Source organism: Falco punctatus (assembly GCF_963210335.1).
Source record: "Falco punctatus genome assembly, chromosome: 9".
Taxonomy (NCBI): domain Eukaryota; kingdom Metazoa; phylum Chordata; class Aves; order Falconiformes; family Falconidae; genus Falco; species Falco punctatus.
In genome coordinates, this window is record NC_137589.1 from 49,265,172 (window position 1) to 49,290,483 (window position 25,312).

General features: G+C 43.4%; 1 protein-coding gene across 7 annotated transcripts in view; it reads left to right on the forward strand.

The window, feature by feature from the left end:
* Positions 1-25,312, forward strand: part of PNPLA7 (patatin like domain 7, lysophospholipase) — a 135,901-nt gene that overhangs the window by 36,253 nt on the left and 74,336 nt on the right. For all 7 annotated transcript variants that reach the window (XM_080402037.1, XM_080402033.1, XM_080402031.1 and 4 more), the window contains exons 20-21: positions 13,134-13,247; positions 24,583-24,643. In XM_080402037.1, coding sequence (XP_080258163.1) covers positions 13,134-13,247; positions 24,583-24,643 — 175 coding nt within the window. The remainder of the gene's footprint in view (positions 1-13,133; positions 13,248-24,582; positions 24,644-25,312) is intronic.

Below are 25,312 nucleotides of genomic sequence, written 5' to 3' on the forward strand. Positions count from 1 at the left end.
AATTGGTATTGACTCCGTGCTAAACAAACAAAATGTTCCTCTGATCAGTTGTTAATCTTAGTTAAGGGGTTTCACGTGTTCAAAAGATGGAAGATCCCTTCTACCTGGAAACTTTATGTAATAATACATGGATTATTAGACTTGGTTTGGAAAAAAAAAAAAAAAAAGATTAAAAAAAGTCACATCCAGATCAAAAAGCCCTGCGCAATGCACTTCTGTGATATGGGTTGCTTTCTTGCACGTTGAGAGGAGCACAGCCTGTTAGAATAGAACAGCTCAGCAAGAATTGCAGGAGCGTGCACTAAATTTGAATAAACTTAGTGTCTTAGAAAGATTCGGTTTGGCTGAGGCCCCCTGGAAGTGTCTAGTCCAGCCTTCTCAGAGCTAGCAGAGCTAACTTCAAAGCTGCATCAGGTTGTTCAGGGAATGTGTCGTTAGTAAAAGTTACTAAAGCAACTTTTGATTTCAAAATTGCAGTATTTATCCATTTTTAATTTCTCTGCTATGTTCGTATTTTGTTTCTCGGACCTAATTAACAACTGAAATAGGAGTCCTACATCATAAACATGCACTGTTTGTTTGATTTTTATATTTAAAATTAGAAGGTTTCTGAAGTTCTGAGATTGTTGTTCAGGTCCTCTTCTGCTTTCTGAGCTGAAACTAACCATTTAAGGTGATGTTTTTGGAAGTGGTGTGAGCTGCTGAGTGTTACCTGCTGGTAGGAGAGGTTCTTCTGTGCTACATTGCCTCTTTCCCTTGATCACTGGTGTGTCTGTCATGGAGGACTCTGTGGCTGGGTCAGCAATACAACGTCAGCAAGTGAGACGGAGTTGTCTCTGGTGACAGGTGGGTCACAGACCAGTACTGGTACCGTAGTGTGTTTGTGGCAGAGGTCTCGTGCACTCTGAGAGACTGGGAACTGACCTAACACCAGAGTTGTTTTTATTGAGAAGAAGTAGTTTTGTAAGGAGGGTGAAGTCTCTGGACCTTTTCCGTGTGTGTTCACGCCTCGTTTTCACTTGCCTAGTAACTTTAAAATAAGTTGTGTGTCATTTGGAAGTGACTGCAGTAGGGTACAAGAGGCAATTCTGGTGATACTCCCAGCAGAAGACAAGGGTGGTCTGGACTGGTGATTGCACAGTACTCGTTGCGTTATATGTGGATGGTATTTAGGGATATCTTCCCAAGATCAGTGCTACTTCTGGCTGAGGAGTTTTGTTGGCTTGGGACTGTATTTGGAGAAGCAGGTCTATTCTTGAGCATGCTAGGCAGGCTCACAAATTTTATTTCTTTTTTCTTTTCTGGACTACCTCTTTGGGGTACCTCGTTAAAGGTAAAATGACACGGAAAGGGTTTGTCAGTTTTGAGATGCACAAGCACTTTTCTGCTCGTTTCCCTGCTTTCTTTCACCAGCGGTGATCTGCAGCGTGCCTGTGAAGCTTCTGGAGTTTTGCAGAGCCCCCAGGTTAAAACAGGGCTGTGGTTCTGCTTTCTGAAAGCAGTTAAGATGGTATGCTCCACTGTCGCTCAAAACTCTGCCTCCCTGCATGAATGCTAGTGCTGGTTTTGGCATAACGTTTCACGCTGGCTCAACTCTTCTGTGTGGTGAGGAGGGAAGGGAGGCTGATTCGGTGGATGGACTGGGATTTGTTTGCTGTAACGGTGCCGTGTTTGCTGGTGAGTCCCCAGGCATGGGTACAGAAATACCCATCTAGTTTATGTCTAAACCATAAATCACTTTTCTGGATCCACGTTATGACATGAATCATTTTGAAGACTTTTGTGACTCCGTGGACGTCATCTACTCCTTCCTACCCACAGCTCCCAGGCCCACTGACTCATGCTGCCATTTGTTGAACGAATCTCAATGCTCTGGCTGTCTTTTGAAAACACGGGGGAGGATTTGTAAAGATTGCCAAGATTAATGTAGCCGTTCTTTGCAGAAGGCATTAGTAAAATGACATTTTTCCTTTTAAAAAGAATTGTTTATCCCCTTCTACAGGGTCTGTTATAAACCTTTAAAAGCCTGATGTAGAGTTGGGGTTTTTTCCCTGGAAGTAAATAAGTGGAGGGTTCTAGGTGCTTGCAGAGAAGGAAATTAGCAGTTGATACTAGTAATTGGCATTTTGGTCAACTGGTGGCGTGTTTCTCCCTGAAACCCCTCCAAGACCCCCCCATGTCATTTGGAACTGTGGGCACTAACGAAGTACAAGAGTCTTGTAGTCAATGTATTTTTGTTTATTGCCTTTATTTCAGAACTTTAAAAACACTGTGTATCATATGCATAAGGGATGAGTATCTGCCACTTCTGCTTTCAGGAGAAAAGGACTGAAAAATGAAGGATTTCAGACAAGATGTTAATTTTCAAGCGTGTGCTCTTAAGGCTAAACTTGCGGCTCGAACTGTTTTGTTCCTTATACTGACTCAATGGCATCTGTTCCTGAGGTCTGTCAATTCAGGGGGAGAAGAACAGATGAGAAATGAAAGTTTCCTTTCTCTGCATATTTACTTGAAGAGCTGACGAGGACAGTTGTGTCAGGGGAAAATGATCCCTCCTCCCTGGGAGCCTTTTTGGAGGGACGCTGCCAGCTGCTTGGTGCTGCTGGCCCTATCGATGGGCAACTCCGGTTGCCCAATTTGGTCAAATCAAGTCAAAACTTGATTAAAACCTGCCTGGAAGGCCTGCAAAGGACAATAATGAATCTGTTAAAGAATTCCCTTGCATTTGAAATACAGTTGACCACTTGAAAGACAGACAAGAAGTCCTGTTGTCTAGAGACTGTGGACACATTTTGGGGGAAATTTTTAATTTGTTGGTGCCTTTGCTACCGTTGTGTTTGTGGGAAAGTGTTGAAATGTTAATTTTATTAAGCAGTTATGCCAGTAAAAGGGTAACTCACCCAGTGTAATTTCTGCCATGCCCAGGTGACCCCAGAGGAAATCAGAAAAGCCCAGTGTGTGTTCATAGAGTGAAAGGGCTTCTCTACACGAAGTTATTTGTTTAAGGTGCTTGTATTAGTCTTTTTTTTCCTTTTTTTTCCCCTTGATGTTGCTGCTTTAGTTCTGATCTTGGTGAACTGCTTCAAATTGTAGTTTTTACTCTTGTTATCTTGATCTCACGAACACATTGTTGTCTGAGAGAGAGGATTCCTTTTCCTTCGTTTATTTGTTATGCTGGTTGGTGTCGGGCAAACTGGCACAGCCTTTTTGACATCTAGTGTTGTCCCTAGCACTGTTGGTAAGACTGGTTTGGTTATTCAGTATTTTTTTGCAACTCACAAAATAGGTTGTCCCAGGTGGGTTACAGGATCACAGCTCCAAGCATCCGAGGTGGGCATTCTTCTGCTTTTTTGCATTGTTGGAAGGGCACTAGTGGGTGAGGAGAAGGGGAAAATACCCAACAGAGCTATCTTGCAGAATGATCTCCTGCTGAATAGAAGTTGTTTGTATACTGCCTGCTCCCTCCAAATACCTGGATGTGAAAGAACCTTCCATGCAATTAGCGTTTTATGCAAGTCAGCCCTTTGTCTTAATTAGGTTCCTGAAGAATGGCTGCAGTGTGGGTAAGATGACTAAATGCCAGGCAGTTCTTAGCAGCCTCAGTGACAGCTGTTGAACTTAAAATATTTTTTAACGCTGGGCTCTTACATAGCTTCTAGCCAGGCTTACTGGTAGCCGCCTGCCTCATAAAACTGTTGTCTGCAAGTGTCTTTCCAGCAAACCTGTGGGCTTTCAAAAATGCCTTACTGAGTGGGAAAACTGCAGCAATGTTTTGGTTAATTCAAGAACCTTTCTGTTCCTCCGACAACCAGAATGCCCCTTCTTATTAGTAGGACTATAACCCCATCATTTTGGGATAGCAAAATAGCAAAACAAATGCACAAAGGCATTTGTGCCCCGACGCTTCCTTTTAATGCAGGGCAGCACCAGTGATAAATTGCAGAAAAAGTGCAGCACTCCAGTTCTGCTGTAGAAGAAGTTGTGCTTTACTTTCTAAAAGTAATAGATATTTTAAGTATTTTTCGATGTTACGCTGTTCATCTAATTTATATGGTTAAATGTGCCCGGCACTATTTTCCTCTCTAAAAAGATGAAACCCAAGAAGGATCTCTAAGTGGCGTATGATTTCCTTAGGGGTTTGGAACATTGTGTTCTGAAATGTAACACTAACTGTAACAAATCTTTAATCCTCAAAGGAAATACCAGTATCAGGATTATGCTTGTCAGGCTTTTGTTCTTTTATCAGTATAAATGTTATCATATCCCTCTGTCTTTTGACAGTACCAAAGCCAGCCGAGTGTCGTTGTACCCGTAAAAACCATGCTGATACGGGGAAGTTCTGCTCTCTTAAGGCTGGGCTACTTTGTAATTTTTAAGCGTATGGATGTGTTTTGCCGATTTCCTTGCGTGTAGTTTTTTCCAACCATGACTACTTCATTTGCTAAAGCTTTAAGTTACTAAAAAAATATTACAGGTTAATTCAGGTTAGTGCCTCAGGCAGGCTCTGTGCACAGCCTGTGTCTGTGGGAATTGGAGGCTGATGAGCTCCAAGAACCGAGCTGGAAGACGTGGTTCTGGAAGGAGGTGTTCTCTTTCCATCTCTTCCACCGTCTGTCGTGGTAATACATTACTGAAAATTATTATTTGCCTAGCAGCATCTTAGGTGTGAAATAGTATTAAAGAAAAAGAAAGCCAAAAGCCAAAACAAACCCTCCCCAAACTAACCAAACAAAAACCTCAAGAAAATAAACAAGCAGCAAAACACAAACCACACAACAGCAAACCCCCAGTATTTACCAGCAGCAAAGGGAGACAGGAAGCTCTGAGGAATGAGTTCACATTTACACAGCTGAATTAGTGTCAGACTGAAATTAGAAGCTGAGAGTCCTGATTTCCAAACCCATCTCGAGGGTGTTCTGGGCTGAATTCAAGTCACTGATCTGAACCATCTGAACCTGTTTCCTATGAGTGTCTTCACTTGTGGTGTGAGCTGCCGAGTACTGTCTGTTTTTCTGATTCTTTTCTCTACAGCAGTTTATTTTTTTTATCCACAACAATTTATCTTTTATTTGCTTCAAGTTCTAAACAGCTGATAAAAGTAAGAGACTTTTAATAACTGAAAATTGCGGTGCGGTTTAGTGGACTCATCACTGGCTGGAAAAACCACAGGCACAGTTTTGACAGGATCTAGTATTAAATTATCTGGCGTTAATGTTACGTGGGTAGGTCATTTGGCTTTGTAGCTGCCACAGATAAAACTGCAGAGAGCTTTATTTCTTTCACCAAATTGTTTATAGAGAATATTAGGATCTTCGGTGACAGGTAGTGATTAAAGTTGTGACCTACTGAGTTTCAGATAGGTGATTTCATGTGTTTAGATTGTAATTCCTTAAGCTATTTTGTCTCTCTCTTGCTTCCAGCTGAAATCCCTTGTGATAATATCATTGCTAGTGTCCAGCTGTCAAGTAACTCGTGATACAACTTCTGATCCTCCCTCAGGACAGTCGTCTACTTCCCTTGCCTTCTGCACCCTTTCTCCCTCCCATTTTGGGAAACGCTGCATTGAACTAGGCTGGCTTGGGAATGGCAGGAGTTAATGGTGCATCCCCTTGAACTTTTGGGAAATGCACAAGTAAGTTGTTAGCAAAAGAGATGATTTCTTTTTTTTCTTGATTGTAACTTTTCTTTTTGGCAAGCATCATGAAGTAAGAGAGAGGAGTGTGGTCCTTTTCATTGTCATGAAAATGCTTGAAGGCCAACGAGTAGTGGGAAGTGGAGTCCCTCAGAAGTGACAGAAAGTATTTATGGGGGAAGAGTTAACAGTGGAGGATGGGGAAGGATGTTGCTCAAGTTCTAGCCAGGTCTGGTATTGCTGTTATGTGAAGCTGAGGCAAAGGCAATCGGATCTCTCCCCTGTTGGAAAGTGTTCGAGCAGATCTCGTAGTGTTCTGTTATCTCTTCTTCTGTTGTTGAAATGCAGGTATAGCTTTACATAAAAGAAGCATGCTGCCTGCCTGGTAGTGCCGTTGCATTTGCAGATACTCGTCAAGCAACCTGGATAAATTTTAATGGGTGTTGGGTGTTTTGTGTGCCTACTTCACATGGCTTTTGGTATGTGTTTTGGTGCTGTTCTGACTGATGTTGGATTAGGGGAGCAAAATGTGCATGCAGCTTTCCATCTTTCCTATAGCCACATGTATATAAGGAGTGGAACTGAAATATACAAGGTAGGACTGTTACCAATTCCCTTCCCCAGCTATAATCTTTCCTTTTTCTGTCCCTTATTGACAATCACTGCTGCAGCAGGACTGTCATTGCACTGCTACAAAATGCAGACTCAGTCCTTTGCAGAGAAGCTGTAGCCTGACTCCCAGTGTCTTAATTATGAAAGGTAGCAAGCTGAGTCGTATTTAATTTTTACACATATTTCATATATACACTTACACACATGTACAAAGTAGGACTTACATATACACACATTCATACATGTATGTAAATATTTTACGTTTATATATTTATATATATATATGTAAGGGAGGTTTGGATTCTTCTTTCTGCACAGCAGAAGTGCTGGATGCCCTCAGTCACAGGGTTAACTTGGCACATGAAAGATTGCAGAAGGTGGTTGTTAGAACAACTTTCAAGAGTACATGGTGTACTGCGTTCATCTGCTGGCACTGCTCCCACAAATAGAATCGATTTGCAGCTTGTCTGGTTGCTCTTCCCACTCATTCATTGCTTCCAGCAGTGTCTCCTCCTTCGTCCTTTCCCGATACAAACAAGTTAACGTTTCAGATCCAACTGGAGGAAGCACCTCTGAGATTAGCATCCTCTGCTGCTTCAGGTGCAAATGAGCTGAAGAAGGAGCTGAGGGCAACTCGTTTAAACCAAAAAAAAATTGTTCTGTGTAGTGTTTGGTTGCCCTTCATGTAACACTGCTTACATTACATCGCTGTCTTCAGTTGCACCAGCCATCATCTCCTGTCCTCGTCTACCAAAACGCCTGCTGTGAAAATCCACATGTGTGTGGCTGTTTTTGTACCTGTGCTGTTCCAGTGCTGGTGTTGGCCACTGAGATACAGGTGTGCTACCTGGTACCTGTGCATCGGACTTGTTGTCTGTCCATTTCCTTAAGCCTCCTAAACTATCAGCAGATGTCAGTGTTGATATTTCTTCTTCTTATACCTCCACAGGTGAATCTACACTTCCTTGTCCCTGTCCCTTGTGTACCCCACTGTCTTGTCATGGTCCTTCGCCCGGTGCCTTTGGGTGAGCTGTTGGTTTTCCGTAGCACCTGGAGTGGTTCGGGGTGGATGTTGCGTAGGGGGAGAGCGAGGAGGCAGCTTTGGCAGACAGACCTGTGAGGGGTTTGTCTTCTGCGTGGGGAGCTGGGGTGGCTGCCTGCCAGCAGCAGCACTGCAGTTGCACTGAGCAGTGTCTGTGACACGCTGCGCCCCTGCCCGGGGCAGTCCCTGCCCCCTCCGCTGGTGCTGCTGGAGGAAGCTACGCTTCTGTTGATGTTTATATCTGTTATCAGAGTTCTCACGCTTTTTTTGTTAGGCATGATGCTGCTTTCATTGAAGCACAGCTGCGTGTGTCCTGACCGATCCCCCTGGTGCGCTCTTTTGTAAGAGGGTGCGTGTTTGTGGGCTGCTGGGTCTTGCCAAAGCATCTCATGCGAACGTGAAAACTTGAAGCCTGCAAGTACCAGTCTAACGGACAGGCAGTGATTGTGGCTTTCATGTGTGAGGATTTGGAAGATTAAGAGTTTAAGCTACATAATTTAATAATCCTTGGGCTCCTAGTGTGCTTTCTAGGCTCCTGTTGTAAAAGATTCTTTCATTTCTGTGGGTGCTGCTCCCTCTTACTGCATCGTGTCTGGGGGTGGTGCTGCAAGGGCAGAAATGCAGGGTACCCTTGACGTGGAAAGGTTACTGCTGCTTGTGAGCTGGTAGAATGGAAAGCATTGATGTGAGAGAAAGAAATGCGATGTATGAGAGAATAGAAGGTTCTCAGGTGGAATACTAGGCATGATGAAGAGGAACTAAAAGTGGTATAGTACAAAAAGGATGGGAAGGGAATGCACAGGAAGAGCCAGAAGAGTGTGTAAATGTGCCACTGGTTGACGGTCAGGGAGAATGGACCTGTGACTATCAACACGGTCCTTGTCATTGCCAGTATTGGGCAGGACCTGTCTGGTCTTGCACTAGGCATACTGGAGGACTCAACTTGAAAAGAAATGATCAACACGAGACTATTTTGAAATCATTTGCATTTTACTGTTCGCTGATTGTTAGGATAGTCACTCAATAATTTGTTAAAGTGAGGCAGAATTTGTATGGAGAACAACATTTTATTGCCAGTGGCTAGACTAATGTAAACCAGCCCCAGTTCTGGTCAAGTCCTCCATGAATTCTCAGAGATGCCTAAAGCTAAGCGTGAGAATAGCTGTGCTCATTGCACTGGGGCTATGCACATAATTAATGCTAAGCAAATATTCGAAGAGATGTGTTGGAGGTAGCTCACAAATAAATTTGGAGTAATTAGACCAACTGGCAGAAGATGACACTTGCTAGCTTTTCGTTTCCAGCTCTGTAACTTGGAAAACTGAGAAGGTTTGTCGAGGAGGACTGTTGAAAATGAAGTCAGAAGAGGTCAGGAGAACACGAATTGCTTTTTCCCCTCCTTGTAAAAGATTTACAATAACACTTTTCCTTTGTAAAGAACTTGCAAACCAGGGTTGTGAATCATGTGCATCGTATGCAACGGATGCATCCTAGGTGTTTTTGTCACTATTTAAGACTGAACTAAGAGAAGGTACGAGAAACCTAGCTGTCAGAATTAACTGAAATGGTAAAAAGAGCATAGGTCTATTTATAGTACGTTTTTCGGTGTTTTTTCTTTTTGTTAGTGTTAGGAGCAACAGAACTGCAACAGTACAGCAGTGACCATCATCTGTGGTAACATTCATGATCAATTACAAGGACCAGAGAGTACATGTAATACTCTAAATCGATATGTGCTTCCTTGATGCAAATTACTACAGCGTTCAAGGCATTGCTTCATGCAGCTCTCGGAGGAAATGGAAGCAAAGGCGATGATGGATGGACAGATTCTTGGGGGGGCGATGGATGTCGAGGGGAGTTGGTGGTTGCTGTAAGCGAGGAGCCAAGGGGTAGACCTCAGAGGCAGGTGAGCAACGAACCGAAAAAAGCAGAATTTTTGCATGACTGCTAAAATAGGGCATTGCTGTTGGATTTCAAAGAGAGACTGATTTCTAAGTGGCAATAGTACTGTAATATGGGTTTGCTGAGCTTGCAGCATGAGGGAGAAGCAAACACCACTAGGTAATAAGATGACAAAGAGAAGAATAACCAGTGCAGGTAGAGCAGAAGAGATGATGGGCTCAGGCCTTCCGTGAACTCCAGGAAAACTGGAGGATTGTCTGAGAGAGAGAGAAGGAAGAGCAAGGATGGCATATGGGTGAATTAAAAATTGAAGGAGAAGACCAGAAATGGGCAGTGAGGCAGAACTCGTTTTGAGGCTTGTTACTGAGAAGGAATGGATGTTATAGGAGAAGAACCAGAGATGCGCTATTGCTTCAAGCAAAATATATCGTGCTGACTTGAATTTAAAAAGAAGTAGTAGAGTCCTCTGATTCTTTCTCATGCTGGATCAAGCGTTGTCGCTGTGTTCATGCTGGCATGAGTAAGTGGTTACAATGGTAGTGTGGGAAGGAGCTCAAAAGAGAACCTTGGATGATTATAGATACAAATATATGCTTCTCCCTGCCCCCACCAGTCAGCTTGGGTAATCTTTGGGAAATACTACTATTTCTTGAAACATTTGTGTATTAATTTTATTATGGAGGGGTCTTTGTGGTGTTTGCTGCAGATGTGGTGGACGATCAAAATGTTAAATGTCTTTTTTATGACCAAGGAAATAATCTTAAGGGGTTGATCTTCTGATCGCAGGTAGATTTTATTCATATTACTTCAAGCTAGGTCTCTGAGTCTTGTACTAGTTACAAACCTGGAAAAATAAGAAAATTTGTTCAAAAGGTTCACTGGACAGAGAAGCCCAAGGATTTGAATGTTGCTTAAGGTTGAAATGATTTGAAGTATTCATATTGCAAGAAACTTCTTTTTTTCTAAGCAAGAAGAAAAAACTCCGAATACGTGACATCTCAAGTGGTTTATTGAGAATAAATACAAAGGAGAAAAGTATCATTTCCAGGGGACAACTACAACTCTATGTTAGAATATGTTTTTGATCTCGAAAGACGGTGAGAATGGCCAGATACCTATTTGATTATATACCAGATTATACCAGATTGTCATGTACCAGATACATAACACCAGGTTCCCATATGCAGAAAATTTAGTGCAAAGAAGGCTTTATAACTGCAGGGTGTAAAGAGGGGAGATGTGAGAATATAGAGAAGACTGAAAATAATCCTGTGGATGGTCCAAGCAAAATTTTGAATTTCTTGGTGGGCGGTGTCTGGGATTCAGGTATTTTCCATGCTAGAATACCGGGAGGTATTTAAATGAAAATATCAAAGCTGATATGGCAATGCTAATATAGTACCTGTGTGCAAGAGTAGTTGAAGATCTAATTGCTGTAATCAGTTGGGAATTACGTTCAACAAATTCCTTGCAATTGTGGGTGTGTGTAATGCTGGTGGTGTTGCAAATGCGACTTGCTCCAGAGATTTGAATGGCTCTTTATGGAGGAGGTCTGAGAAAGATCTTCTATCTCCCATCTGATCTGCCTAGGGAACAATTCAAAAAGGCAAAGTCACAGCTTGGAGAAAAAAAGTATCCCCGAGGCTTCGTTTTAAAGTTAAAATTTAATTCCCTTTTTTACAGATCTCATCTTTTCTGAAGGACTTGTGAGCCCTTTGCAGCACAGTTAATTTTATGCACTTCTATATCACCGCAAGAGTAGAAAAGGACATTAGACAGTTTGAGTGTTTTTCTTTTTCATACAAATTAAACTCAGTAGGGTGATGACTGGCTGAGAGGAAAGGTTTTATTTTAACAACTGAAACTCTTAACCTGCTTTCAGGATAAGGAAGCTAAATTACAGAGCCAAGAACTGTTTTAAAAAGCTGGTAGGGGAGATGGATAAACCAGAAGACATTACACAACCATTTGGGGAACCTAAATGGGACTTGTTTCTCCATAAATGTATGTACAGAGATGGCATGACCTTTTCTCCTCTTCTATATCATCAGTTTAAAATGTGATTACATAACAAGATGTCCCTGGCACCTGAACAAAAAACAAAGGCTAGGTCTTGCGAAATGTAGTTACTTTAAATTTGTTTGTGTGTTTTTTCACGCATAGCAATTGGTGTTGATTAAACTCTTATGCTCTAGCTCGAGTTAATATTAGCAGGCTGATCTCAGCTTTCTGGACTAATTGCACGTTTTTGAGATCTAGATGTTCTGGCTGAATTGTCCATTTTGTGCACATGTAGTCTTCCAAGAACGTGCTCTCGTTGGAAGTGGGGTCACTGCGTTGCATGTTTTAAATTAATTTTCTTGTACTGTGGGCAGAAGTACATGCCTGGGCACCTGGCACGGCTCAGCCTGGTGCAGGGTGTTACGTACGTTACATTAACTTTGTGTATCAGCCCCTATTTCTATACTGGAAGCATTGCCTGTGCTGGAATTTGCTGTAAACAAAAGCCTTGGAACAAATGCTGAAAAAAAAACCCCAAACCCAAAAAACCGAAGAAACAAGAAAACCCCATCGATCCCCTCAACCCAAACAATTATAAGCTGTTATATTATTTGTTTCTTTTTTCTACTGGAAACCTGTTCACTTTCATTCGAAGTGTCCGTGAATTGCCAGTAGAGCCAGGAATTTTTTTGTGTTTTAACCTTAGTAATTACAGCTACCACAGCGACCACCAGTTTTTCCAGAACATAGAACAGATCTATGGATTTTAAACCCGCTGAACACTGCCCTTTCTAAAACTTGCAAAACTGAGCACCGGGCTGTTTCTAAGCAATTAAATGTTGCTCACGCCTGAGCTCTGAATGACGCCATCTCGCCTAGCAGGCTATCTCATTAAGCATGTGAAGATATTTCACCAGGGAATTTGATTCCTGCATTTCAAAACAAAGTAGGAGCTGGTGGCGGGTCTGGGGCTCTGCAGATGGGGCGGTTGGGGATTTGGGGAGCAGCTGCATTTTGCAGAGTAGGCTTTTAGAACCTGGTTTTGGTTATGTTGTGTCAGGCTCTCCCCATAAAGGAGAGTATCTGTATTAATTTTCATTGCACGATGGTTTTCTTCTTTAAAATTTTACTCTGTAAAATAAATGTTTCTAGGCAGAATAATTGGGCACTATTCGGGTAGGCGTGTGCTGTCACATGTTTTCCTGTTTACATGGCAGATACATGTGTGTATTTTAAAAAAAAAAGTAATAAAATATGGAAAAGCAAAGCTTACTTCTGGCCAAAGTGTGCTGGTTTGCTCCTCATTCCTAAAAAAGCCCATTTTTAGGAAGTCTTGATTGTTTCAAGGTTGTTGGTATTCAGCTTCTGAAGGTAAAATGTAAGTGTTTCAGGGTGGCATTGAGGAAAGGGGAAAGAGTGAGCAGCAGAGAAGTGGGGTTTTCCTGTCTCATGGATGGCTTTCACGGTTAAAAATGATGGATTAACAGAACTGTTGCGGTGTTGAGTTCGCTGTGCCTCTGGTTGTTCTGGCAAGTGTTAAAAGCAGTTCTTATCCTCGCTCTGGAGGTGGACTGTGTGTGAGAGCTTGCAAAAGCTCAAACAAAACTTTCTCGTAATACTGTCTGCCTGGTGCTGAGGGTTCTGGTTCTGTAAGAAACTGCAACTGTCCGATAGCAGAGTGTGTGCCCGAGAGATTTGGGTTAAATAGATGCTAATACCTGTTGCAGATGGATGTGCCTTTGGTAAGCTCCCTCTCTAAGTCCCCTTGGGGGAAAGTAGCGTTCTGTTTTGAATGTGTGTGAGCAACAAGTTTGATAGTTTGGTTCTTGGGAGTTGTTTGGTTTCTTCATCTTGACATTTGATTATTTTTTAATCCCCCCCCCCCCCCCCTCCTCCCAGCTTGTTGTGAATTATCTTTCACGCTTTGGCTATGTACTCTTTCAGGTAGAGGCATTAACCCATCAACCTAGAGCCACAACAGTACACGCAGTCAGAGATTCAGAACTTGCCAAACTCCCGGAGGGAGCGCTGACATCTATCAAACGCAAATTCCCCCAGGTAAGAAAATTAAAAATATTTTCTGTCGATCTCAAAAGACGTCTGAGCAGCTAAAGCTCTCTGTTAGCAGCAGGCCCTCTGGGTTTTTGTAAGATTGATGCACGTTGAGGAAACACTTTGTTCTCATTTTTTGCCTGGTCTGATCTATACTGGAGTTCCACCAGCTTCTCTTCCTTTATCTTCTAATCAGTTTTAGCATGTTTTATTGCAGGGCTGTTTTGTGTATCTGGAAGAAGTTCATGCTAAATACAGGACACGCGTATTTAGCAAAGTGGAAATCACTTAGTGCCATTGATAGTAAATGAAAGTTTGACTTGTAAAATCGCTTTAAAATGTTGTTCATTTGTCTTGCTCACTGGGACTCAAAGTCAGCACTTGGTTATATGTACCTTTATTTCCAGAGCATTGATATTTGAGGGTTGGTTTTCCTCCTCCTTGCATTTTAGGCTGTCAGTCCTCATTCTGCAACTGCTGAATCTGCCTGTGTCCTGGAGACGCTGATTGCTCCCTTTGAATCCATCAACTCATCCATCTCCTTTAATTCACTTGACATTATGCCTCTCTCCTGCAGATCTGGAGACTGACGGACTCGAAATTTAATTCCTTTGTCCCTAAGTGCATCAGGGACATTATACTAAGCACTAAATCATTGCACTGCCTTAAAGGCAATTCTGCTGTTACTTCAAATTATTTCTGATCTTTAAGACATATACTTATTTTACCAGATTTCTTGAAAAAAAAACCTGCAAAAGTAATAAACCTAACTAAAATACTTGCATTCTTTTTCCTTCCTAGGACTCTTAATAACTTCATTGATTTATTATTCTTTTTAACCATTAGATATAAAGTCTGTGTTCATGCATTCTCATCTTACTAAAACTGTGGGGTTTTGTCTGTATTATTGCTAGGATAATGTCATCGTTGCAGTAAGTGTTCAGAAGTTACCTCAATGAAAAATAATCTTCCTGGTTTGCTTGTCAGCATTGTCTTAGCTGAAGTGTTTCTGAACTTCTGTGTGGGTTGTTAAGGCACTCCTGTTCTCTGGATCTCTTGAATAGTCTTCCAGGTCTGTTCTCTATTGAATGCAACCGATTTCCTACCCAGATTTATGAACTGGTAGCAGGGTGCAACCTCGGTACGTGGCTAGCTACAAACTGGCTGCTGGCAGCCTGGCACCCTGTCTGGAGTTCCCCTTTTAAACATCACTCTCCTTGTGGCTGATCAAGCAGCGAGGAGGTGAGCTGGGAATTTAAAGCCACCGTTCTCCTTACATAGCGCATGATTTTAAATGTTACTTGTAAGACATTTAAACTGTAAATTGCTGGTATCGTAGAATCACAGAATGGTTTGGGTTGGAAGGGACCTTAAAGATCATTTAGTTCCAACCCCTTGCGGTGGGCAGGGACACCTTCCACCACACCAGGTTGCTCAAAGCCCCATCCAACCTGGCCCTAAAGATTTAACATTTAGTAACACCTCGACTGCTGGTCTGTGCAAAGGCTGTGTTCTCATGCGTTTTTGTCTGGGGCAGGAATTTACTTTAGCGTCTTCCCCCCCACCCCCCCCCCCTTCCTTTTTCTGCTCTGCCTGGCACAGATCCTTTCCCCTGAAAAGCGCGCTCTCTGGAGATGTGACTCTCTTTGCTTTGCAGTTAAAAGTTGAACTTGAGTGTTACTATTTATTATATGGTTCAAAACACTTATTTGTAATAGAATTCAAACGTCTTCCCATGTTTAAAGAGTGCAGGCTATCAGCCTCAAATTCCTGACCTTTTTGAATATGGAATTAAGTTTTCTCTAGACTTGCATATAGTTTGGCTAATTAGTTGCAATGAAACAAAATGCTAAAGCAGATCTGGTTTAAGGAAAGTTGTTGCCTAAAAAAGGTTGTAAGAAAAATACATCCTTGCAGCTGTTTGAGATCTCCAAATTCTAAACTGGTATAAAAAATGCGAGAGCTTACATTTTGGCTATTGGATTATTTTAGAACAAACTTAGAAATAGGAAAAGAAGTGTAAGATAGACTTGAAGTAGTTGATTTGTGCAGTTAATGCTTTCAGACTATCTTAAGAACCTAAGATAAAATATTTTTTTCTGTGATCTCAAAATTCTTATGTCTTCTTGTATGTCAGGTCCATCAGATAAAAGAGGAAGGACAGAAGTGAGAGGAAATTGAATGATGGAGGAAGAGACACTAGGGTAGCAAGTTTGAAGTCAAGTAGAAAGTACAAAGTCAACTTTAAAGGAGTATACTGCGGATAAGTTTTTGAGCTGGAAACTAATAAATTGCTTACAGAGAAAAGAGTCTTGAGTAGCTGTTTCTTTGAAAAAGAATCCAGGCATTAGAGGATCAAAAGCTCGCTATGCCTGAACAATGTCATGCAGCTGTGGAAAAAAATAACTATGTTAACAGAATGCTGTTTGGAGTGAAGAAATCCTTGCATTCCGCCTGATACTGGAAAAGCTTCAGTACCAGCCTGTGGAAGCACATTTGAAGGAAGAGACAGACCAAATGAAGAGAGCCTAGAGAACAAAAAGGTGGCTGACTGGTGTTTGGAGATACAACCTATAAGAGCAAAAAGACTGTGAAAGGTTAAGGGAAGACATGGCAGCTATTTTCAAATGTTTAAAGTTCTCTTCTGATCGAAAGGGCAGAAGCTGCTTGCCACATTGGAATAGAGCAAATGGTAGCGTACTAAAATTGCAGCAGTTGGATATGAAGAAAAAGCTGATTCTACTCCCTAGAAAGGCTAAAAGATTGTTACTTGTTTTTATAACCTCTTAAAAAATTATGTTTGAGGTAGTGCTTAGTGCTGAGCAGAGGGATGGGCCAAATGAATCCTTTATCCTATTTCCTCTGCTGTTATTCTAGCAGAGTGATTTATACCCAGGATTTATGATGTTGTTTTCCCCATCCAACCAGAAGTAATCAAGTAATGAAAGGATAGCAGGTGCAATAGTTTTGAAATAATTGACCAGGTAGCAAGAGCTAGCTTGTGATTCAGCAGTGTGCCAGAGCATTTCCCTCTTAAGTCCTCTGCAAATCGGAAAACCATCTTTTAGGAAAAAAACCCCAACAACACAAAACCAACAAAGCAAAGCAACTCTGCCTCCCCTATTGACTGCTAAGGTTAAATTAACCCGAGTCTCACTTGGTAGTATAGTGACCAGATGTGGGTGCTTGTCCCCCGAGTCAGGTGAAGTGCTCTCTTAATTCAAAGGAATTCCGCACCAGGGAGAACTGTGCTTTTGTATGTGCGTGTTCCTCTTGGCAGCTTCTGTAGTACCTACATAGTTTGTATCTTAACAGCCAAGAACCGGGCAGTTGGAGGTTGAATTCCCCTTTTAGTTGGTTTTAATTACCCTTGAGCTTTACTATTTCCTGTCAAGGGTGAAGAACCCCTTAATTCCAGGAGGGACTTCATCCTACATACTTTTCCCCAGTCATGATGTGTTTGTAGATGATCCAGAAAGGGTTCCAACTCTGGAATACATTGTAAGACAATACTACCTGATGGGTAAGAAAATTGTAAACGTGGGTGGTGCATGCCAACGAGAACAATGTGTAATGAGGGGAAATGATGCTCTGTTAGTCCATACAGGGATTCAAGTTCCTTGAGCTGTGATGTGCAATCTGGAAAAACTGCACAGCTGATCCTTGGGGAAGCACCGTATGCTCGCCCTCTGTTTTGTCTTCTCCCCTGAGCATCTGCTTTGGTCCTATGGGAGACAGGATGCTGGTCTGCTGGGATCTTTGGTGTGACCCCCTATCGCTCTGGTTATTCTGAGGGGTGAAACAGATGGGTGAGCACGAGTACTCTAATCTCAGTTATAAGTAACCGCCAAATTTCAGAGTATGTGCCCAGAAATGACAGATGTTGACTTCCAGGTCCTGCTCAGCCTGAAGAAGTTAAATCTACATCATCTAGCTGCTTGGGAAAGCATCCCAACCTTGGTTCACTCTGGATATGGCATCCTAGACGTTCCCGATTGAAAGTGTCCACAGTCCTCTCCGATGTTTCCCTGGGGACTCATGCCTGCGGACCAGGGCGCTCAGCCAGCCAGAGCATTTGCTCCTCTGACAGCCTCGCTGCTTGCTTCTGGTGCTGCTTGAAGCTCTTCAGCATTGCAGGAATGAAAGGGAATTGATTCTTTCTATTTTCATCACTGCCTTCAGTTCCGAAAAAGTAGGACAGAGAATCAGCTCACGATTTTTGGCACCGCAAAGCAGTTTCGAAGCAGGAGCGAGAGCGCAGAATTTGTGAACAGATTACAGAGATATTCTAACATCGGTGTATAACTTGGATCACATTTCGTAGATTATCTTTCTCTCTGCTGAGCTGAGATTGTTTTTCTAATTCCAACTTGAAATTTAGGTCTGCTGTAGCTGATGGAAATTGCACTCAGAAGTTGCTTAGGAGCTGTGGGGGCTGAACTGTGAGACAACCTTTTGCATGCTAGAAAATACGGAGGTTTTCTGCATCCTTCTTTTAATTCTCTAAGCCTGCCCTTGGGGTTTAAATATATTCAGAACCCATCATTCATCTTGAACAGTGGGTCCTGCTATCTTTGTGTGCGTGTTTTAACCAGAGCTGTTCTGAAGTGGATGCAGCCTTCCCTAGGGTTATCTGCCTTACAAAGTGAGTTTGGTAATGTGCCCTCGTTTCAAAACGCTTCCCCCAGGCACTGCGTATATTGTGCGTCACGTTAGTTAAGCTTGATGTGGTGCTGTGGAATAGGTCAGGAGAGGCCACGCTTCTAGATTTTTCTGTATTTGTTCTCATGGCCCATTAAAATAAGTTTTCCTTGACTGCAGGAGAAGTGGATGTGAAAAGGAGAGAAGAAAAATGTTCAGCAGAAGCATGGTCACCAGCTGTAGCCACCCGACATGAGGCGGGCAGGAGTGAGTGCTTAATCATAGCAGTGATGCGAGAATGACATTTTTTTTTCTTCAAGACACAATTGATTGCAAGTGTTAAAAGCTCCAACAGCCCCAGGATAAAGCTTCAGTTCTTCTCTCTGCTTTAGCAGCATTTTGAAAGGTGCCAGAAATTGGTCTGAGGGAGCATTTAAAATTTGCTGTGTCACCGCAGTTCTCAAAACCATCATAAGTTTTAATCGGAGACCCCTTGCTAAGCTCCCCAATTCCGTGACAAGCAGAGTGTTTATCTCATCTGGGGTCATGTAAAACTTCAGTAACACCACGGTTCTATTCAAGCTGAGGATCTAATTCAGTTCTCCTCCTCCCTCATCCCTCAAAAAACCCCCAAACCTTAAAAAAGCTGGTAGGGAATAATCTCAGCTCCTGGAAAGAGCTCCACAGAAACGAACCTGCTATTATGTGAATTTGTAGAGGTAAAACGGCTGTTAGTACTATTGTACCCCAATTGCATATAAAATATAAAACTCTTGGCAGTCCTGTTCTCCGTGCTGGCTTTTTCACATTGGGTCCCTGCGTGGCAGAAAGCCCTTTTTACATGTCTTTTAACAGAATCGTGTGTGTGCGTGAAGGTCTGCAATACCCTGCTGTGAAGGCACCAATAAATTGTTGCTTAACACACTTAATTTAAAGGTGACCTACTGGATGACTGATTGAAAGTTTTAAAGGTTTAACTGTTAAGTATCTTATTTTTAAGCTTCAAAGGCGTTGAAGAAAGTCCTTAACTCACCTTGCAAGCCATCTTTGTTGTGAGAATTTTTTTGGATCTGGGTGATGGTAGAGGATCCACTGGGGAGGACTGGAACAGACTTGGAAGGAGAAGCGTGTTCGGATTTGTAAGGCTGTGTATCTGCTGGCTGTCCAGGATCCAAACTGGGGTATCAGGCTCGTTCCTCGCTTACTTCAGCTGCGGCTGGTTTCCTGAACCAGGAACCTGCAAGAAGACACCAGTAACAGGGGCTGGTCCTGTCCTTCCTAGGGACTGGCCCTTTGCGTAGCAGCTTTCTTGCTCAGGTTTAAACGAGCATGCAATTAAACCCGAACCCCGGTGCAGCCTGGAGCGGAGCTGATGGGTACGTTAGGTTTGGGTTTCGTTCTTCTAGATGTTTCTCCTGTTGTAACTGAAATGGATCTGTACTGCACGGTACCTTTTACATCGATGAGTTGTTACTTGTGAATTTGGATAGTGGTGTAGGTTTTGTGACATTTTCCCATGATTTCTCTGCAGTGGTGGTGTTGAAAGTTAGCTAAGGTGGGACAAAGCTGTGGGGCCATCGTTACCTGTCAGCAGAGAGCTGATTTGCCAGATAATCTGTAGTTTTCACAATGTGAAATAAAGATCCACAGGCAAGTATTTTACAACTGAATCCTCATGAAAATCATTTTCAAAAGGGCTTGTTGCAAAGCATCTCTTTAAGTTTCACAGTTGAGTAGGAACAAAAGCTTTAACTAGAACCCGGCCTTGGAAGGTTAGCTAGGTGCGGATAATAGGTGGAAATATTTAAAAGGATTCTAGGAAATACAGCGCTGCAGAGTGACCATAACCACTTGGCGTGGGAATTACAGTAGCTGCGAAGCAAGTGGTGCTCCAGGATAACACCCGAGAGCTGGGATGGATGGAGTAGTCGGCTGTGCGTTGGCACCGTCGCTAGCAGGTGATGCAGAGCTGCAATACTGCCTGGCCTCATCCTTGAAGGGCGTTTGTTTTGAAACTGGAATTAGTCATCCTAAAGCAGGCAAATACGGTCCCCTTGGGAATATGAAATGTGGTCCTTGCCCTGCAATGCAGAGGCTGCAGGTCTGTTGAGTAATTTACTATTAGTTAAGCAGAGGGAAAATGAATGTTTTCCCCGAGCCGTGGCTGTGGTGGATGCAGAAGCAGGCATTCACATTTGATGTGCAGGAGCTGGGGGGGGGGGGGGGGGTTGGAGGCCGCTGAGACCTCGAGCGGGTCTTGCTGTGGATGGAGTCGGTCTAGAAACAGCCGGGGGGACAACATGTTTCTAGGTAGATGAGGTGGTGAGTGGTGAGCAGGGTCAGAGAGGGGGAGTTGTGCTGAGGAAGGTGCTCTCTTAACGCCAGTGGAGGGAGAGAGAAACACTCTTTATCCTGCTTTGCCCTATACAAAAGTGTTCTGGTGAGTTATTCTGAAAAAGGGAGTAGGTGGGAGGAGGAGGAACAACACCACTTTATTTCACTTGCAAAATGTGTGTCTCGACTGAATGTCCTGCTCTGGGAGAGGTGTTTTGAATTTACAGTCACAGTGGAGGTTTGGGGGCTTATGGAGAAGGGTGCTGATGCACCTGGAATCCCAAGCAGCTTTTGCGATGGAAGTATACTCAGCTTTTTAGACCTGTAAGGTCGGGTTTTTTCCTTCTGACCTGGAAAGCCTTTTGCATAAACTCAGGAGAGCAGATTTTTTTTATTATTATTATTATTTTTTTTGTTTGCTGTGGGGATTTTTTTGAAAGCGGGTTCAGTCATCTTTACAACCCGGGCAGGCTCCGAGCATCAGGACCGGCGCCGCAGGACCCCGTGGGTGTATATTTAGTTTGCTGGCGGAGCCTTGTGACCTTTCTGAGTCATTTCACAGCTTGAGGTGGTGGCAGCGGGTAGGAGAGGGCACTCCTTGTCACAAGGACGAGTTCATCCTGCAGCATGGCAGTTCAGCGGTGTAGCTCTGGGAACGCCTGGCTGTACAACAGGAGTGCCTAATTGATGTGGTGGGTTCTCATTATCGGTTAAAGTGATTAACCGTGATTGACTGAGCAGGATCCACGCACTGTTTCTAATAACGAGGAATGATAAATTCAACTTCTTCACAAACTAAACCAAGTTTGGCTTTATCCCTAGTACAAGGGGTCAAAAATTTGCATTTACTTTGCAGGTCGTTAATGATTCTCACCTGATTCAGAAACCTCCTGGTGTGCTTGGGGAGGTCTGGGCTCCCCGATTTTTCTTCAGACGTTAAATCTAAACCGCCTGGTTCTGCGCCGGTGGATTGGGCTGTGACTTGGTGCCTGGGGGAGCAGGGAGCGTGTTTGCAGGGCTGGGTGGATGGGTGCTGGAAGAGACTAAAGCCCGGGATGCGCCGCAGGGATGAGCCGGGCTGACCGTTCCGACCGTGCTGTGAAGGCTGTCCTGCCTGGGGTGACGGTGACACCGTGGGCATGAGACACTCTCGGTGTACCAATGTCTGGGAAGTGCTCTGTGCTCTTCTGGCACTTGGGAAGGACTGGCCTTTGCGTGGGAGAGGGGGAGACGCCTTGCCTGCTTTTGGAAAAGCCGCACCCGTGGGGCAGCAGCTCAGCTGTGTGGGGGCAGGGCTGGGGGCTGTGGCACACCGCACCCCCGGGGCACCGCGAACTCCCCGTTTCTCCCAGGTCAGGCTGGTTTTTCCAGCAGAAAATCTTACGGTTCCTACCTTTCTGCTTTGCCCTAACCCTGGCTGCCACTTCCCAGAGCTTTTCCTACAAAATACAGCTGGATGGGTAGGGTGAGGGAAGGCGACTGCTGGATGATGCCCAGATGTCCGCGCCGAGGTACCTGCTACCCCGTTACCTGCCTCCATCTCTTCCAGGCGTGCTTGGACTAACTCTTTCCCTCCAATCCCTGTCCGAGAGCTCCTAGTCCAAGGGCTAATTTCTGCTTGCTTCCCCCCCCTCCCCAAGCTAAACCAGCCCCCCCCTTCCCCCCCCATCCTGGCACCCTGGTCCTCTCCCAGGTCCCCTGGGTGCCTTCTGACGGTCTCAGGCTGCATCCAGCTGTGCTGCACCAGCTCCGGCTGCATCCCGACAGCTTGCGCCCTGCTGCTGGGGGGAAGGGGGAGGAGAATGAAGGTGCTTGAAAACCGGACGGATGAATTTATTTGTGTGTGTGTGAGATGGTTCTGAATTCTCTCCCGTTGCACTGAATCGGGTGCAGATGGCTCTGGCTGCCCCGCGCAGTAACGGGTACAGGTCGATCAGTGAAGGTTGGCTCTGTTGTCAATGGGGAGATGGGATTTCTGTCGACTTCTCCCCCAGACAGGTGGACAAGTCTCTTTTAAAGGCAAGCATTGCCTTTTTGTGAAACAAAATCCAGTGTATGTAATATAAAACTCGAAGGAAATTTCAGGCCAGTTCTTAGCTCTGATCTCAAATTGATGTTCCTTGAACGTTGCCATGACTGCGACAGAGTGACTCATCCCATTATGGTTAGCAACTTGCTTGTCTTACAAAGTCACCGGGGAAATAATTTTTCCATATCTATACGTACCAAGGCAGTAAGGTTTGCTCTAGCAAACGAGACAAATAATATTTCCCGGTAATAGATGCAGCCAACTGGAAAATGAGACCAATAAGATCTGTGCTTCATTCCATCATTAACCTTGGACATTTTCTTTAACTTAGCTGGAGCTCTCCTTAGCTGTCGGTAAAGCAGAAAAAGTTCTAAATATAGGAGATGGTTTTAGTAAGTAATTAAGATTCTGATGTTTGAAGTGGATCAGAAGTGTAAAACGTTCATAACACCTTCCCAAACTGCTTAAGGAGAGTCCTGCTGGGCAGGTACGGGTGGTTTCAGTGACAGCCTGTGAGCTGGGTACAGCGAATGCTCTCGAGAGGCAGGTTATCTCCCTTCGGAAGGACAACCAGCCTCTTAATTTTTGTTAAGAATTCCCTCTTTCTCTCCCTGTTCCATGTAATCGGGGCAATTTTCTATAGATCCACCCAGTGCCATTTATTGAACCCCAGAACTGCAGATCCTGGCGTTGTTGAAGTAGGAACGAGCCTGCCGGGCGGCTGGGTGGCCACTGGCTCTGGTGGTGTTTTGGAGAAGCAGAAGCGTTGTAGATCCTGCCGGAGATTCCAGGCGAAGGAGGGAGGAGGGGGGCTGGGAGCTCGCCCGCTGTCGGTGTCCGCCCAGCACGGAGTGGGTGGCCGCGCTGTGTGTCGGCGCTGGTGCAAACAAGAGCAGCTTTAAAGAAGTTGAACTTGGCTCACCGAGGAGATGGTTGATGTGGCATCTGGAGGAACATGTAGTTACAGCCGTGGGACAGAAATCCCTGAAATAACTCGGTTTAGCTCTTACCCTTGCTCCGCTGTAAGTCGCGCTGTGTCGGAAGCTGCCTGTTCGCTCTGCTCCCTTCCTCCTACGGATGCTTAAAAACATATTGGTGCTCGTTAAAGCTATGGAGTTTCATAGTTTAGGACAATTTATTGTTTCAGGTTGGGTTTTTTGGTGGTTGGTTTTTTTTGGTGTGTTTTTTTGGTTTTTTTTTGAAAGCAGGATATATAAATGATTCCGATGGGCATGCTGACCTGTCTTGATGCTTACATGGTCTTCTGTTTGAAAGACACATCCTGAAGTGCCTGTTCTTATGGGAACAGCGTGTCTGTCTGTCTCCAGAATCCATTTGCTGCTGCTTGTTTAGCTTGTTAAGAGTTTGGAGAACTTTTATGGTGGTTTTGGGGTTGTTTTTTGCGCCCTCCTGAAGATAAGAGTTATTTGGACCTTGAATTATTCATTTGGGGGCGAGTATCTAATGATTGCTCTATTAATTCTTAATGCATTTAAATATCTTATTTTGCTTATTTGGTAAAACATTTGCACATAGATTTTCAGAATAAATGATGCATTTTCCAAGTCTCGCTCCTTGGTATTGCAGATACTAGTCTTCTGCTACACCACTTGTTGGGAATTAATGATTATTAATGTTGGAGATAAGCTTGTCAGTTTTCGGATATGCTTGGCTGTTTGAATACTGGTTTATATTGATGCAATCCTGTTGGAAAACAAGCTGGGAAAAGATCTGCCCCTTCAAAGGTACCACACAAACATGATTTGAGGGGGAAAGCGATTTCTTAGGTGGTTTGTTCTGATTCTACAAGGGGTTTAGAGTATGTGCTTTTTATTTTTATATTTTTTTATTCAAGATGTCTTAAACTTAATTCACAGGGGCTGAAGTGGAACCAGGCTGGGGGGATTGTTTGGGTACAGGCTGAAGGTTTCTAAGCCTTTGGTACCTACAGAAAGTGGAGGTGTGTAATGGAACCGCGAGCGTGACTGAAGAGGTGCAAGTGTGCTGTAGAGAGATACGAGAACTGAAAATGCAATTTGACATGTTTCCCCAAATAATTGGATTTTTTTTTCCCTTTTGTTCCCAAGGCAAGTTAAATACCGCTGTTTTGTTTTCTTGTTTTTCCAGATTAGAGTAAAATAAGGTAAAAGAAATCAAGACAAATGATCAGTCACCAATCGTTACAGCCAGGAAAGAAGTTGTGCTTACAAAACCTTGTGGTTCAATTTGAGATAACATCTTCCAAAACTTTGGAAGTATCCATTTAGATGTGCTATTTTTAGTACCTTCTGCCTGAATGTCTGTTTATTTTCTTTTTCTTTTCTCTCCCATTGCTAGGTTGTGACTAGACTTATTCACTTACTGGGTGAGAAGATTCTTGGCAGCCTTCAGCAGGGAGGTAAGACTCATTCCTGGACTACTCCCATTGATGCTGGTGCTTCCTTCGAGCTGGATTTACATCGTTAAATCTGGAAACAGAAAGTGCATACTTGTAAAGAGAATTTGTCACTAAATATTATAGCTGTTGTCACAAGTTGAATGGTAATTTTATTATATATATGTCTAGAATATTTTTTTTTTTTGGCAGAGCATGGTTAATTAAGTGTGGGAATGGAATGATTTGCAATTGAGACGGAACAGTAGTGCTGCATATGTGCAGTGAAATTTCCTTGAAATTTCTTGCAAGAGAAATGCTCCGAGGGAACATTGGAAACAGCAGCTGTAATAGATGTGAATCAGATAGTCATGCTGAGTGGCATCTGCATGTAGACCAACTTAATATGTCTGTATTTGCATTATCTTCATGAATTGTCTGAGAAGAAATGGTCTGCTGTGCATTGGTTTTAAGCTTTATGTATGTGGCGAAGGCAAAACGAAATGTATTTTCCGATTGAAGTGAGTAGGAGGAAATTTTCCAAATTTTCTTGAGTGGCTTTTAAAAGACAAGAGATGCACATTAACTGCTGAGGGTGTTGTGGCTTCTTTGCTGTTGTAGGTGGGTTGGGTTTTGTTTGTTTGGGGTTTTTAATTACTTTTATTGCTGGTTTTGCTGTCATCCAAGGAGACC